The following is a 15,647-nucleotide window of genomic DNA, read 5'->3' as shown; positions in this document are numbered from 1 at the left end:
TAGGATCACAGAGTCTGCTACCATTAGCAGAGCTAGCACCTCCTTGCAGGTTAGCGTCCTCATGCCTGTGCTGGTTCCTCATGTCTCTGGTGGAGTGGTTATATGTCAGTTTAACCAGACACAGCCTACATACAACTTTATCTCCATTTACTAGATCAACATACTGACAAACCACGTCTACCACCTGTGCTTGTTTACATCCAGGTAGTAGAGCTTCATGTCATAAGGCTAGTATCAGACCTTTATTATCAGCCAGCATGAATGTTCTTCTTTGTGGAAACTGACTTCTGAGGATATATCACAGTTTGTGTTCCTGCTAACGGACTTTAAATGCGTCTCTATCTGCCCCCAAGGCCAGAAACATGAAGTCTCTTATTAAGAAAGGCCCAGTTATTCTGAAGTCGGCTGCTTGTTTTGGTCTATTTGTGTATTTTTTGACTCTAATAGAAACGTCAGATTATTGTCAGACTCCTCTTTTAGTAGAAAAGAAAGAAAACCAGGTGATGAATTAAAAACCTGTCACTTTGCAGGTACTAAGTCCTCTGGCAGCATCATCTCGTCTGCTGATTAGCGTGGCATCAGTTTCCACAGCAGTGACTCAGGTTTCACCGTGAGTGGCATTTGTTTTGGCCCTGCAGCAACGTCATTGCTGTGTGTGTGTGTGTGTGTGTGTGTGGGCGAGAAACAGAGAGAGGGAGGAAGGGAGAGATGGAGGGAGCGATAGATTCCTCGTATCGTAGAGGCAGGCGGGCGCAGAGCCAGGAGCTGCTCGTGTGTCGCTCAGGAGCAGAACGTGGGCTTTGTTTTGGGTTGTGCGGGCTGTCAGGTTGGCGTTCTGCATTATTTAGAGGACATGAGTGGGCAAAGAGGGGGGAGGCAGATGTGGACAGACTCCCTCTAATAGAGGGTTAAAAAAAAAGGGAGAACAGGGGTGTTACTGACCCACGTTTTTAACTAATAACAAACAAAGCACATGCTGCAGCTTTGTTTCTGTGGCGTTAAAGCTGCAGAATGAAGAGAACAAAGCGGCGTGCGTCACGCAGCAATTATCCTGCACAATGCACAGAAAGCTCCGGCCTTATTATTATTAATAATGCTTCTGTTTGAAGCTGAACTCACAAACACAGCTTCCCAAACACCAAGCAAACAAACCCTCCAACAATCAGCTGTTTAATTAGTGCTACTAAAGAAAGATGTGTGTGTGTATAGATAGATAGATGGATATGATGTTTATCTGTGTGTGTGCACACTGCCCCCCTGTGTGTAAATACAGAGCAGGTCTATCATCACACACACACAGATTAAACGCATCATCAGTCCATCACAGAGCTCAATCAAGAGGAGAACAGATGACATCACGCGTGTCCTCTCTCTGACGATAACTCTTCATCCTGTTTGTTGTCTTTCAGGTGTGTGCAGAGAAAACCCGCTTTGAGAAGCTCATGGAGTATTTCTGCAACGAGGACAACAACATCGACTTCATGGTACCGCTCTGACTCTGTGAAACTCTTACTGTTCAGGATGAAGGATAATCTGAGGGTGGGAAGTTAGGAAGAAGTCTACTGATCCTGCATCCTGCTTTGCAGCTGCTTAAATAACAAACCTAACTCTCTGTGTGAGCTGCAGACTGTCCACTCGAATTATAGTTTCCTTTATGAAACCTAGAAAACGAATATGACGAGTATTTTCGTCAGGGTTCCCACGCGTCCTGGAAAACATGGAAAACATGGAAAACAGTTGACCAGTTTTCCAGGACTGGAAAACGCCTGGAAAATGGGAGAAAAACTAAAATGTCCTGGGAAATTATTCCAACATGACTGTCTGCGATCTAACAAGGTTAAAAAAACACATCCCCATTCAACATTTGTGGCCATTTTTGTCACTCAGTTCTATTTAGGTCATTAATGCACTGATCCTCTGATTATGATTATTATTTATTTATTTCAGTGAGTCAGCTTCCAGAGTCCTTTGCTGGCTCTTTAGTTTTTTTCTTAGCTCATTTAATATTTTTTGAGAGAAGAGAAAGCTGAGATGAGAGTTGCCCATCATTGTTACTTGGTTGCACTAATAAAGTGAAGTGCTGTACATCTGTGGTTGCATTGTTCTATAATTAATTTGCCATCATTTTTAAGCATGTAAGAGATGATTTCATGGATAGCCATAGACTGCACGTCTTTCAATGTAGACTTCCACTGAGAGGAACATATTAGACCAGGGGTGTCAAACTCTTTCAGTTCAGGGGCCACATTCAGCCCAATTTGATCTTAAGTGGGCCGGACCAGTACAATCATAATATAATAACCTATAAATAACAAAAACTCAACATTTTTCCCTTTGTTTTAGTGCAAAAAAAGTACATTCTGAAAATGTTCACATTTAATGAACTTTTTTCCTACACAAACAGATGTTGTATTTTTCGCCATGATGAGTCTCATACTGGGTCAAATATAATATTCTTTAAGCACTGAAAGCTGCTGTGAACACAGCAAACACACAGGTTACCAATTCATCTGACACACAGAGTGTAATGTTTAAAGCAAAAGAACAGAAGCTGAAGAGCGACAGGCTGCTGGTGGAGATTCAGGCGTACCTGGACAACGTGTTCGACGTGGGCGCTCTGCTGGAGGACGCAGAGACCAAGAACGCTCTGCTGGAGCACATGGAGGAGCTGCAAGAGCACAACACACAGGTACACACACTGCACACACACATTCAGAGGCATGCAGTGTGCAGATATGATGTCCTCACTGAGCAGTGTGTGTGTGTGACAGCTGACCAGCAGGCTGCAGGAGAGTGAGAGGGAGGCGATGGAGAAAAGCTGCGACCTGGAGAAGAAGCTGATTCAGACGACCAAAGAGGTGGAGCTGCTGAAGGTATCAGAACCAATCAATCAATCAATCAATCAATCAATCAATCAATCAATCAATCAATCAACCAATCAATCAATCAATCAATCAATCAATCAACCAACCAATCAATCAATCAATCAACCAACCAATCAATCAATCAATCAATCAATCAATCAATCAATCATCATCTGTATCTATAATGCACTAAGCATGATATCCTTGCTCGTACACACACACACACACACACACACACACACACACACACACACTTCTGAATTGTCCTTGGTCTGTTGCAGGAGGGTCTACGTGAATCGTGCTCTCAGGTGACTCAGCTGCAGCAGAGAGAACGAGAGAAAGAGCTGGAGAGAGAGAGGGAGAGAGAGAAGGAGAGGGACCAGGACCGGTCCGTCCAGGCCCTGAAGGAGCTGGAGGTCAAAGTCCAGGCTCTGGTGGATCAGGGGCTGGTCCGTATGGAGCGCTCCACCTCTGGACACCTGGAGATTCAGGTGGTCCCTGTGAACCAGAGCCAGACACAGAAAGGTCAGAATCATGAACTGACTGTTCATAAAACTGTGCTTGTCACTTTTGTAGTTGCCTTTCTATGTTTTTGTGTTTGTCTTGTGTCTTGCAAATCAATTTTTTTTTAAAGGAGCTAAAACTGCTGCAGCTGATAACACAAGAGAGGAACACTGCAGGATTAATTGTGTTAACTCTTAAACTAATTTGCTGATTTTACCAGAAGATACTCCCTCAGCACCTCCTGTTTGTTTCTAATGAGGCAGAAACACTCAGTACGACTCTGAAACATTAACCCTAACCCTAAACACAGGATTTTAGAAGGAAAGGCAGCAACTGCAGTCAGGTTGGATACTTCTACTTCATGCAAAATATTTATAAATCTAGTGTTTGTTCACCTCAAGATTTTGCTGCAAAAACAGAAGATTAAATCAGACATCTCAGGATTTTACCATGTATTAAAATGTTACTTACTGTCCTTATACTACACGGATGACCTGAAGCATTCAGGGAAACACAAGATGCTGCATGTGTTACTCAAGCTGCACGGCTTTTCTCTCTCTGGACTATTCAAAGTAACGTTACAGATCCTGATGTTGATGTTATCATCTCAGCTGAGGATCGATCCTGCAGGCAGAGATTGTCTGACTTTGATTGATGAGACAACGCCGCTTTACAGACGATTTCCAGATAAACCCGTCCCAAAGGAGAGCCAGCGTCCTGAATTTGACCAATAACACTCAAAAGAATCCACTCTAAGCTGAGCAGAGACCTTAATTAGAAGATTCTTCATCCACATTGAGAAAGACTCAGTCTCATTTAACTCCTGGAAGCAGTAATTATCTGTTCTCTCTTCTTTGCAGCTTTATTTAAAGTTAAGAACGAGTCGTTTTGGTTTTAAATGCACTGATGTTCTGAGCTAAATGTGAAATAAAAAGCCTCCATTCAGCTGTTCCTCTGAAACTCCCAAAGTGTCCCTTCAGAGAGGAGGAGGAGACCCCAGAGGAGAGACTGTGAGGATCGCTTCACAGCACAGAAGATATTGTTCTGATCGACGACAGCGACAAAAATAATGAGGGAGAAAGGAAACAGTTCTTTCTCTAGTGAAGCTTTTTAAAAACTGATCTCAGGTCAGAAACAAAGAGAGAGAACTCCTCAGATCAGACAGAGAGAGTGTTCTGAGTTCTCTCCGAGGCAGCAGGATTTAGAGGTAAAGATGTGACCATCATGACGTCTGTGTTTCCTCTTTGTCTTTGTCTCCTCACCTGCAGAAGAAACAGACTCAGGTAAAGACCAGCAGACGGCCTCCTCACCCCCTCAGCCCGACCTCACTGATGCTCCCCTGCAGCCAGAGGCCGTTCAAGCTCCTCCTCCACCTCCTCCTCCGCCTCCACCTCCTCCAGCCTCACCTCGAGCTCCTCCCCCTCCTCCTGCGGCTCCGCCCCCTCTGCTGACTGAGGGGAGTTCAGGTGAGTCCAACACTTAAACAGGAAATATTGAGGCAGTTTCAGAGAGTTTGATTCAGGAACTTGTTTTGTTCTCCAGGTTGTAAAAAGAAGAAGCCGATTCAGACCAAATACCGCATGCCGCTGCTGAACTGGCAGGCGCTGAAATCCAACCAGGTGGCAGGAACCATCTTCAACGAGCTGGACGACGAACACGTCTTAGAGGTTTGACTTCTGCTTATTCCCGTCCCCGTGTTTCTGCTGTTTGATGAGAAAGAGGACGCTCACATGGAGTTAAAAGCCGAGGAAGGAAAATAAGTTAGGGATGATGTTAGCAGGAAGTCATGGGGAATAGAATCCTGACAGGGTGAGACAAGACTAAAAATAAACTCTTACAATCAACTTTTTCATGGACATATTGTAATAAGACCACTGATGTTATTATTCCATCACATGTCACAGTCTTTATTCCCTGCCTCTCTGACTCGTCCCAGGAGCTGAACATGGTGGCGTTCGAGGAGCAGTTCAAGACCAAAGCTCAGTCCTCTCCTGTAGAGCTGGGGACCCTGAAGATGAAACGGACCCACAAGTCCCCCAGCAGAGTGTCTCTAATGGAACCCAACAGAGCCAAGAACCTGGCTATCACTCTGCGCAAGGAGGGGATGGCTGCGTCTGACATCTGCTGCGCGATAGAGACGTACGTATCAAACTTCCTCTAAATGAAGAAGAAGAAGAAGAAGAAGAGTGACGTCTTCTGTCGTCCTCACAGGTACAACCAGAGAGCTCTGAGTCTGGACTTCCTGGAGCTCCTGGAGCGATTCATCCCCACGGAGTACGAGATGAAGCTCATCCACAACTACGAGTGTGAGGGCAGGCCCCTGGACGAGCTCAGCGAGGAGGACCGCTTCATGGTGCGCTTCAGCAAGATCCCTCGCCTCACGCAGCGAATCAGCACGCTCACATTCATGGGCAACTTCCCCGAGAGCGTGCAGACGATACAGCCGGTGAGTTCACACCCGAGGGGGGGCGGAGGGGTTTTAATTAGAGCTTTGATTATAGAGAGGAGACGAGAGAGGGAACACGGTCACTCAGAGACCACAGGAGAGACTTCAGGGCTCTGAGTCCTGACAGAGAATCATCAGAAGGCTGGGAGGATTCAGATAAACAGCAGATTTAGTTTTCTCATGTGAACGCAACACGCTTCAGTACATGTTCTATTATTTTTGCTTCATCACAAGGTTCAAAGTTCAAGGTTCACTTTACTGTCATTCAGTCACATTTAAAAACATGAATGAATGAAACACATTACTCAGATCCAGCAGCATACAGAATAGATAACAAGCTAAAAGTAGACTCTACAAATAAAGAAATAAATACATCACCTCAAGCCTACAGGAAGTAAATATACAAACGTAGTTTAAAACCAGCAGAAAGTGCAGTAATGTGTGCATGCAGTCACAGAGGTAAAGTGCAGAGAACAGACCTAAAGATACCCATTCCCATACCGCATCCATTACAAAAACCTTCTCCTCACCTACAAAGCTCTTCATAACCTGGCCCCCACTTACCTCCGCGACCTCCTTCATGAATACACTCCCTCCCGCTCCCTCCGCTCAACCTCTGCTGGACTATTAACAATTCCACCATCACGCCTCATTACTATGGGTGCCCGAGCCTTCAGCTGCTCAGCACCCAGACTCTGGAACTCCATCCCCCCACACATAAGACAGTCGGACTCCATCACATCATTCAAATCCCAACTCAAAACTCACCTGTTCAAACTGGCCTATTCACTCTAAACTGGACTCTCTGCACCTCACTAGTTTTTAGTTATTATTTATTACTTTTTGTTTGTTTGTTTGTTTGTTTTTATGATGTATGCTTTTATGATCTGTAAGGTGACCTTGGGTGATCTGAAAGGCGCCCAAAATAAAATGTATTATTATTATTACTATTATTATTATTAAAGAGAGTTCACAAGTCTCTCAGCTTCTGGAAAGAAGCTACACCTTAGTCTTGTTGTTCTGGCTTTGAGGCTGTGCAGCCTTCTGCCTGAGGGGATGAGGGTGCACAGTCCGTGTGCTGGATTGGTAGGGTCCTCCATGATGTGCGACGCCTTGCCTCTGCACCTGCTGACATATATATGTCCTCCAGGGAAGGGAGGCTGCTGTTTGTAGTTTTGGAGCAGATTTGACCACTCGCTGCAGCGCCTTCCTGTCAGCCACAGAGCAGTTCCCATACCAGGCAGTGATGGATGCTGTCAGCGTGCTCTCCACCACACACTGGTGAAAAGATGTCAGGACAGCAGGACCTGAGCCCAGGCTGCTTCAGCCTCCTCAGAAAGTACAGGCGTTGGTGGGCCTTCTTTCTGGTGCTGGCTGTGTTGGTGGACCACGTGAGGTCATTGGAGATGTGCAGGCCCAGGTATTTGAAGGTGGACACCATCTCCACAGCTGCACCTCCGATGTAGAGGGGGTGATGAGGGGTGCGGCCTCTCTTCCTAAAATCCACCACCATCTCCTTAGTCAGGGTTCCCATGTGTCCTCGAAAAACTGGAAAACCTGGAGAACAGTTGACCAGTTTTCCAGTCCTGGAAAATGGGAGAAAAAGTAAAATGTCCTGGAAAATTATTCCAACATGACTGTGTGTGATCTAACAAGGTTAAAAAAACACATCCCCATTCAACATTTGTGGCCATTTTTGTCGTTCAGTTCTATTTAGGTCAATTTAAGCACTGATCCTCTGATTATTATTAGTATTGATTTATTTCAGTAAGGCAGCTTCCAGAGTCCTTTGCTGGCTCTTTTGTTTTTTATTTAGCTCATTTAATATTTTTTGAGAAAAGAGAAAGCTGAGATGAGAGTTGCCCATCATTGTTACTTGGTTGCACTAATAAAGTGAAGTGCTGTACATCTGTGGTTGCATTATTCTGTAATCAATTTGCCATAATTTTTAAGCATGTAAGAGATGATTTCATGGATAGCCATAGACTGCATGTCTTCAATGTAGACTTCCACTGAGAGGAACATATTAGACTATTTAGGAACTAAATTAAGGAACTCAATTTAGACTGTCATACCAGCTTGATCATCACTGAAAATGTCCTTGAAATGTCCTGGAAAATGATCTCTGGAAAAGAGTGGGAACCCTGCTTAGTGTTTCCCACATTGATGCTGAGATTGTAAAAGTTGCACCAGTCCTCAAGATCTTTCACTTCCTGCCTGAACAAAGACTCGTTGTTGTTGGAGATCAGTCCAACCACAGCCGTGTCATCTGCAAACTTCACTATGTGATTGTTCGGGTACCTTGCAGACATTTATAACATGTTCCTCTGAATTTTAAGCAGAGTTCTTTTTAGATTTTTGGACAATTTAACAACTTTTTTTTTCCAGAGGGATAAACTTTGAGAATTTAGTCTGCAAAAGTTAAAACACACCTGTGGCAGGAATAAAAAGTGTGTGCACGCTGTAATTATCTGAATATTGCTCTCTGTATTTAAACACACGAGGCTGAATGGAGAGTTCATCTTCATCAACATGTCCTCCTCTCTCCTGCAGCAACTCGACGCTCTCATCGCCGCTTCAATGTCGATCAAATCCTCCAGCAAGCTGAAGAAAATCCTTGAGGTAGGTCCTAAAGCTGCTCACTTTGATACGGATACAGATCAGTGTTCACTTCTGGATTCTAACTGTGATGTTTGTGACTCTGAAGATCATCTTAGCGTTTGGAAACTACATGAACAGCAGCAAACGAGGAGCGGTGTACGGTTTCCGTCTGCAGAGTTTAGATCTGGTGAGTAAGAGAGAGACGTTACATCAAACACAAACAGCAGAAGAAGAAGTCATTAAAAACTTGTCCTCTCCTCAGCTTCTGGACACCAAATCAACAGACCGCAGACAGACGCTGCTTCATTACATCGTTAGCATCATTCAGGAGAAATACCCCGAGCTCCGGACCTTCTACACCGAGCTGCACTTCCTGGACAAGGCGGCTCTGGGTGAGCATGACTCTGTTTCCTCTGGACTCTCTAAAACATGTTGTATTTACTCCTAAAGAGGAACTGATTCTATCTGTGCCAACATTCACAAACATCCTGAGAAACTCTGTCACGGAGTGATTTAGTGAAACTCTCAGATCAACAGTTTAATAAAAGGCCGCTGTGATCAGGAGAGTCTTCAGTCAGGATTTAAGAGCTGATGAATCCTGAAGTTCTCCCTCTCTCTCTTGTCATGGTCTGCAGTCTCTCTGGACAGCATCCTGCAGGACGTGCGCTCTCTGGAGCGAGGTCTGGAGGGGACCAGCAGAGAGTTCTCCGTAGAGAAGGAGAATCCGGTTCTGCAGACGTTCCTCAGCAGCAAGACGGAGCTGCTCCGCTCGCTCATAGCTGACGGGAAAACAGCTCAGGTTGGACGTGAATCAAACTTTCATCACCTGATGGATTCATTTATTCAAACCCTGACTTTACTGAACGTCTCTCTCTGTCTTCAGGACGTGTACGACTCTGCGGTGGAGTACTGTGGAGAGAACTCCAAAACCACTCCTCCCTCTGTGTTCTTCCCCGTGTTCGTCCGCTTCATCAAAGCGTACAAGGTCAGATAAAACTCTCTTTATTGACTCCTGATGACTAATTCACTTATTCTGATAAAGAACCTTTTACAGTAAACTTACAGCCCACTCAGGAAGCTCCTGACCTTCAGATGTTGAAACTGTTCTTTGTTTGACAGCAAGCGGAGCAGGAGAACGAGCAGAGGAGGAAACACAGCAGCGTGAACATCGAAGCTCCGTCGACGCCACAGAAACATGACGTCATGGGGAGCAAGGTAACAACATAAGAGTCAAGTTCCTGCAGGTTTATAAAGACTTAATGAAAGATTCACTGCATCAAACGTCAAGATAATGTAAAAGTTGTGTTTTTAAAGGTGACATATCATGCAAAATCAACTTTTTAATGGTTCTCTCCCTGAAATCTGTGTCCCTGTCTACAAACCCCCTGAAAAGTAAAAGAATCCATTCTGCCCCTGTTCTGATTTCTCCACCTTTCTGTAAATGTGTGCTGAAACCAGCCGTTTCAGTTTTCAGTGTTTTTCATACGTCACAACGCCATCCGGTCTGTAACAGGAAGTCAGAGCTCGGAGCTTGTTCAGCCCATAGACTGTATAAAATACAACTCAACCCCTCCTCCGTTTTTCATTCCCTGCACACGTGTGCTTAGGAGGGATGCTAGTTGTAGGCTGTCTTAATAAACACAAAGGTCGGTTTGACTCCCCACGTCTGCAGATTTGAAGATCTAGTGGATGATTTTTATTTATCATGGAAAAGTGCTAGCGCTAGTTAGCATAGCTACATAGCTACATGTTAGTAGCTGTGTACCAAGACACACGTCGACATACTGACAAATAAAACAACAAGAAACACTAAATCTGTGACAAATGGTTCAGAAAGGTCCTGCTGCAGGCGCCTCTCCATCAGGATCAGATTCTGGATCAGATTCAGAGGGTTGAAGTAACGCGGGTCTGTGAGCAGCCGTGTATATTCAGCCAACATGTAAACATTAGATCAACGTGCTGGACAGCCGAGGGGACACCCACTTCCTGAGGGGGCGTGGTCAGAGAGCTCATTCTCATTTAAAGGCACAGACACAGAAAACAGCCTGTTCTGAGCAGGGCTGAAGAAGAGGGGTTTACAGGCAGACCAGAATCTGATTTCAAAGTGTTTTTATGAGCAATAAACTTTAAAGACATGTTTGAAGGATGGATAATGGGACCTCTTAGACCAATATATGTTGATGAAAAAGAGCAGAATATGTCACCTTTAAAGACTAACTGAAAGATTCACTGCATTAAACGTCAAGATAACGTATAAGTCGTGCATTTAAAAGCACAAAATACTTTTTTTATAAACAAATTACAGCCGTCTCTGAAGGATGAAAGATGCTCCTGTGTGCGTCATGTGACAAGAGTAGAAGTCTTTATTTCCCCTCCTGGCAGAGCTTCAAAAAGAAAACATTCATACTGAACATGTAAGAGATAAGAGAGTCATTTACTCGTCCCACAACGGGGAAATTCAAGTGTCACAGTAACAGAGCAGACAGTGCAAAAGAAATATATAAAGCAAACAAGAGCCTATAAAGTAACAATTATTAAAAAGTTATTAGCAATTAAAATTAAAATTGAAGAGGTTAAAAAATAAGCATATCTTAAAATCACACACACATGTATATATATATATATATTATTGGTTATAGAGTCTGACCACTGCAGGAAGAAAAGACCTGCAGTATCTCTCCTTGAGACACGGCGGGTGAAGAAGTCTGTCACTGAACGAGCTCCTTAGTGTTGTTATGGTCTCCTGGAGGGGGGGGTGTGCTATCATCCTCCTGTCAGCCACCACCTCCACAGGGTCCAGTGGGCAGCCCAGGACAGAGCTGGTCTTCTTCACCAGTCTGTTCAGCTTCTTCCTGTCAGCAGCAGAGATGCTGCTTCCCCAGCAGACCACTCCAGAGAAGACGGCTGATGCCACCACAGAGTCAAAGAAGGACTTCAGAAGAGCCCCCCTCCACACTAACAGACCTGAGTCTCCTGAGCAGAAAGAGTCTGCTTTGTCCCTTCTTGTAGAGTGTGGTAGAGTTGTCTGACCAGTCCAGTTTATTGTTCAGGTGAACACCCAGGTACTTGTAAGATTTCACAATCTCACTGTCTGTTCCCTGGATGTTCACTGGTGTGGGAGGAGGGAGCTTGCGTCTTCTGAAATCCACCGACAGCTCTCTGGTCTTTCCTGCGTTGAGCTGGAGGTATGATCCTATGTACGCTCATTACCAACCATGAACCCGTTCATATCATGAGAAACATTCATCAGACGAGGGCAGGGAGCTGTGTCACACAAACACAGGAATGAAACGTGTGTACGTGGGAGAGCCAAGAGTCGCTACTCTCCTGCGTACACGCCATGAAAAACATGTTTGAACGCATCACAAACACGGGAAGCTCAAAACCCAGACTTCCAGGAGGATCAATCCACACGCAGACTGAGTGAGGGTGTAACAAATCACACTGCCTGAGCTGCAGGTTTGTTTACAGCTCGTCTGATACTCTGACTGCTCGTATTTCTAACCCCGCTCAGAGCTATTATTACCCCGAGGAGCGACGGGTAGTTTGTCGTTTGCCGGGCAGGTTGTAAAACACTTTGAGGCAAATCAGCGAGCCGTAACTCCGGGGCGAATAAATAAAAGTGACCGGACCGTTAATCACATGAAACACAAACGGGGGGATCAGGAACGAGGCGGGGAGGAACGAGGTGTTCTGTTGAAGTTTGGGGTCAGATTATTATGGAGATTAAGATGTGTTCGATGTTTCAGGTGTGTGTGACGTCCAAACCGCCTCCCATGGATCTGATCGCAGAGCTGAAGAAGAGGCAGGTGACTCCTCTGGTGAGGGAGGGGAAGGACGGAGCCATCGAGGACATCATCACAGGTACACCTAGGACACAGATCCTCCGTTTGAGCTCCTGTTACAAACTAAAGGACAGAGTATTCAGAGAAACGCCTGTTCTTAAGAGAGAGGGAAGATCAGTTTGTGAATTTGAGATGAGACTTTGCAGGAAGATTTAATTTCACAGGAAGTCTATCTGAAGTTTTTTCGTGCAAAAAATTATGACCTTCAAGTAAGAAGCTTGTGAAAAGCAGTGCTTCTACTGTTGAGGAACTTTGATTAAAAAGGAGACAAATAATCAGACCAAATGTGGAAAATACACAGAGTTTAAGAACTGTATGATTGTGCAAACTTCTCAAAGGTTCCTTTTAATTTAATCTTGATTTTGCAGAAATAAAGAACCTAAAGAACAAGAAGATAAGGGTTAGCTTAGCTTAGCATAGGCACTTGAGGAAGATGAGATAGACTCTAATAGTTAGCTCACTTATCATCGTCATACACTTCTATTTGAAACGGTCACCGTCGTAGTTTTATTCCTTCTTAATCTGAATATTTAAAGGTTAATTACAATTTTTAAAAGCACATATCTAAAAGTGCACACAGCTGATACTCCTGGCTTTTAAACATGTTAATGCTCACATGTAAATGAGGCTGCTCGGCCACATCTGAGTCACCTGTAAGGTCAACAAAAATGCGTTTCAGATACAATTAATGCACTTAATTATAATTATTATTATTATTATTTTATTTGTAGGAAAAAAGCAAGTTGCAAATTGCTTCACATGGGCAGCAAAATAAAACAGGCAGTTCATAAAATCACAAAAGTCAAGATAAAGAAATAAAACATATTTTAAAAGACATGAAATTCCCCTAAAAGAAATAAAGGAATACAATTATTTAAAAATATATTAATACTTTTAATAAAGAGATTTGAATTATATCTTTATCACGTAATACAAAAGTAATATTTGTTTTTGGAGAACTTTTCAAAATTAAAAGCTACAAAGGTCTTCTTAAAGGCAGAAAAATAAAAAATAAATTAATTAAAATTAATTAAAATTATATTTTAAGAGACAGAAAATTATTTTTAAAGTCGAGTAAAACATGTTTAATAATTAATAAAATAATTTGTTTGACTTATTGCCACTCAAAATGTGAAGAAAACTAATGAACAGTATATAGTTTGGTAATATGAAACCCTTTTCACGCCTCATTACTGCCCCCTGTGGCCACTCTGTGAAAAACACCCACCAGAGCCTGTCGTAGAGACTGTGTTTTACCACGTGTGGCCACAAGGGGCAACAGTGAGCCTTTCAGATTAAAAAAAATACTTCTATGATGTCTAAATTCATCCTGATCCAATCTTCATGTTGAAACTTTTCCTCTGCAGGGAATCAAAGTTGATCTTGAAGTAACTTAAACACTAACTCTTCAGCTTTGTGCTCCTTTCAGATGACGTCATATTTTCATGTCCTGTTTACTCCTTCCTTCTTTTCATCCCTCAGTTAATCTCCTGTCTGTTTTTCTCATCACTCCATCCTGTTAATCTGTCTCTCTTTTTGAAAGCTGATCTTCTGTTTCCTCTCTTTCTCTTGTTTGTCCCTCCTCTCTTTCCGTCTCTTCAGCTCTAAAGTCCGTGCCCTTCACGGCTCGCTCTGCCAAACGCTCCTCTCGCCTCTTCTGTGACTCGGTCTTCAGCGAGGAGGTGACGCCTTTAAATCCCTCTCTGCTCGAACACTAACACACTCTGCTGACGACACTTTAATCAGCTGTTCTTCTCTGTGTGAACTTCTTACAGCTTTACAATGTTTACGTCTTAGAAACTTCAAGTTAGGAGGTGATGTTGCAGGAAATAAATCCCCCTCTGCTCTGGACAGACCAGATATAACCTCTAATTTAAGCTGTTTTTATAACCTCCAAATCCAGATTATTGTTGGTTTAAAATTTTTTAAATTTGTAGTCCAGCTTGCTAGATTGTAGTTTTCACAGGACACTCACCTAGCGTAAGTGCTGCCTGATTTTTGAAACACTTTGTCCTCTTCCTCACACCTTTCCTTCATCCTGTGACGTTTCCCATCAAGGTGAAGGAAAGGCGATTCAGGGAAGACAAAGAGGAGAACATTTTGGATTTTAAAATCACGCATCTTGTCTCGTGTTCTTCCTCAGATTTAAGAAACCAGCCGTACAGACGGACGGACGGCAGCCGCCACAGCACCAAGTGGAAACCAGGACAGCAGCTGCACGTGTCCTCAGACATCTCCCTGTGAAGAAAACACAAAACCTCCACATCACACTCACTGTGGCGCCCGGCTCACCCTCGCGTGCATGTTACTGCAGACGAGACGATGCATGCTCCCGAGAGACGACGTCAAACACTCAGAGAGGATCGTCCTGATGATTGTAGAGATTTTCTGTGATTGAAAGAATCAAATATAAGAGAGTTTATCTTCATGTGACTGACGCTGGATGTCACACGAGCTCATTAAGACACTTGAAGGAAGCCGAGCCTTCGTTCGAGCGGCTCGTCTCAAAGTGACTCTGAGGAAACTTTGACGGACGGAGCGCTCATGAATCATTTTGATAGTTTTCTTAAAAAAAGCTCCAGACATGATTTTTTAATTGGTTTTATTTGAAGTAGAATATTAATCAAACTGTCCATCTTCCTGTCCTCCTGAAGTAGATCTCAAATTCAGCTCGGAGAGATTTGTAATATATTTAAATTATTTTTAATACTGAGCTGTGAGAAAGAGGAACTCTACTGTGCTTCTGCATTTCAACTAATAAACCATTTTATACCGTCACGACTGAGCGTCTTTCTGCTGCAACAACCTCCAGATATTCACTTTAAGGTGTCCGGTACAGTTTCCTGAAAGGGAAAGAGTACGTTAGATAGTTTTAGAATCTGAAACGAGGGATTAATCACTAGATTTAAATAGTTACTCATGTTTCAAATAATTCTCTTTGCATGTTAAATCAGTTTTGAGTCCATATTAACCACATGAAGCAGTTCTTATTAGTAGATATGTTTACATGATGTTAGTCTGATGACAACTGGGCTTCAAAAATACTTTTAAATATATTAGTATGACTGAAATTGAACTTCCCAAAGGTGGCAGTAATAAACCATTAAGCTGGAAGCCAACCGCCATAAAACACGACAAAGAAGAAGAAGAAATTCTCAAAGTCTTCTAATTCACCTAGATAATGCTGTTGTGGATTTATTTCCTCGTGCATGTCCACACCTCATTCAGATTTTACCTGGACTAGGCCCTCAGAGCATGCTCCACAGTTTGTGTACCAGGCTTTGACCCAGAAGTTGAAGAGAAGGAAGCAGAGTCGTGAAGGCAATCTCAACAGAAGAAGAAAAAAGGGAAGTTAAAAAGAGAAGGCTGTCGTATCGTACGTACCAA

General features: G+C 43.4%; 1 protein-coding gene across 1 annotated transcript in view; it reads left to right on the top strand.

The window, feature by feature from the left end:
* Window positions 1–15,038, top strand: part of LOC117830534 (formin-like protein 1) — a 48,296-nt gene extending 33,258 nt beyond the window's left edge. The window contains exons 10-25 of the mRNA XM_034708684.1: window positions 1,410–1,484; window positions 2,522–2,689; window positions 2,772–2,873; window positions 3,146–3,389; window positions 4,637–4,834; window positions 4,911–5,035; window positions 5,305–5,507; window positions 5,580–5,814; window positions 8,368–8,436; window positions 8,522–8,602; window positions 8,678–8,807; window positions 9,051–9,214; window positions 9,299–9,400; window positions 9,535–9,630; window positions 12,165–12,279; window positions 14,404–15,038. Of these exons, the coding sequence (XP_034564575.1) occupies window positions 1,410–1,484; window positions 2,522–2,689; window positions 2,772–2,873; window positions 3,146–3,389; window positions 4,637–4,834; window positions 4,911–5,035; window positions 5,305–5,507; window positions 5,580–5,814; window positions 8,368–8,436; window positions 8,522–8,602; window positions 8,678–8,807; window positions 9,051–9,214; window positions 9,299–9,400; window positions 9,535–9,630; window positions 12,165–12,279; window positions 14,404–14,504 (2,208 nt within the window). The 3' untranslated portion in view covers window positions 14,505–15,038. The remainder of the gene's footprint in view (window positions 1–1,409; window positions 1,485–2,521; window positions 2,690–2,771; window positions 2,874–3,145; window positions 3,390–4,636; window positions 4,835–4,910; window positions 5,036–5,304; window positions 5,508–5,579; window positions 5,815–8,367; window positions 8,437–8,521; window positions 8,603–8,677; window positions 8,808–9,050; window positions 9,215–9,298; window positions 9,401–9,534; window positions 9,631–12,164; window positions 12,280–14,403) is intronic.
* The last annotated feature ends 609 nt before the right edge of the window (window positions 15,039–15,647 follow it).

Source organism: Notolabrus celidotus, chromosome 18 (assembly GCF_009762535.1).
Source record: "Notolabrus celidotus isolate fNotCel1 chromosome 18, fNotCel1.pri, whole genome shotgun sequence".
Lineage (NCBI taxonomy): Eukaryota > Metazoa > Chordata > Actinopteri > Labriformes > Labridae > Notolabrus > Notolabrus celidotus.
The sequence above is the reverse complement of the archived record's forward strand: the minus strand, read 5'-3'. Positions and strand labels throughout refer to the sequence as shown.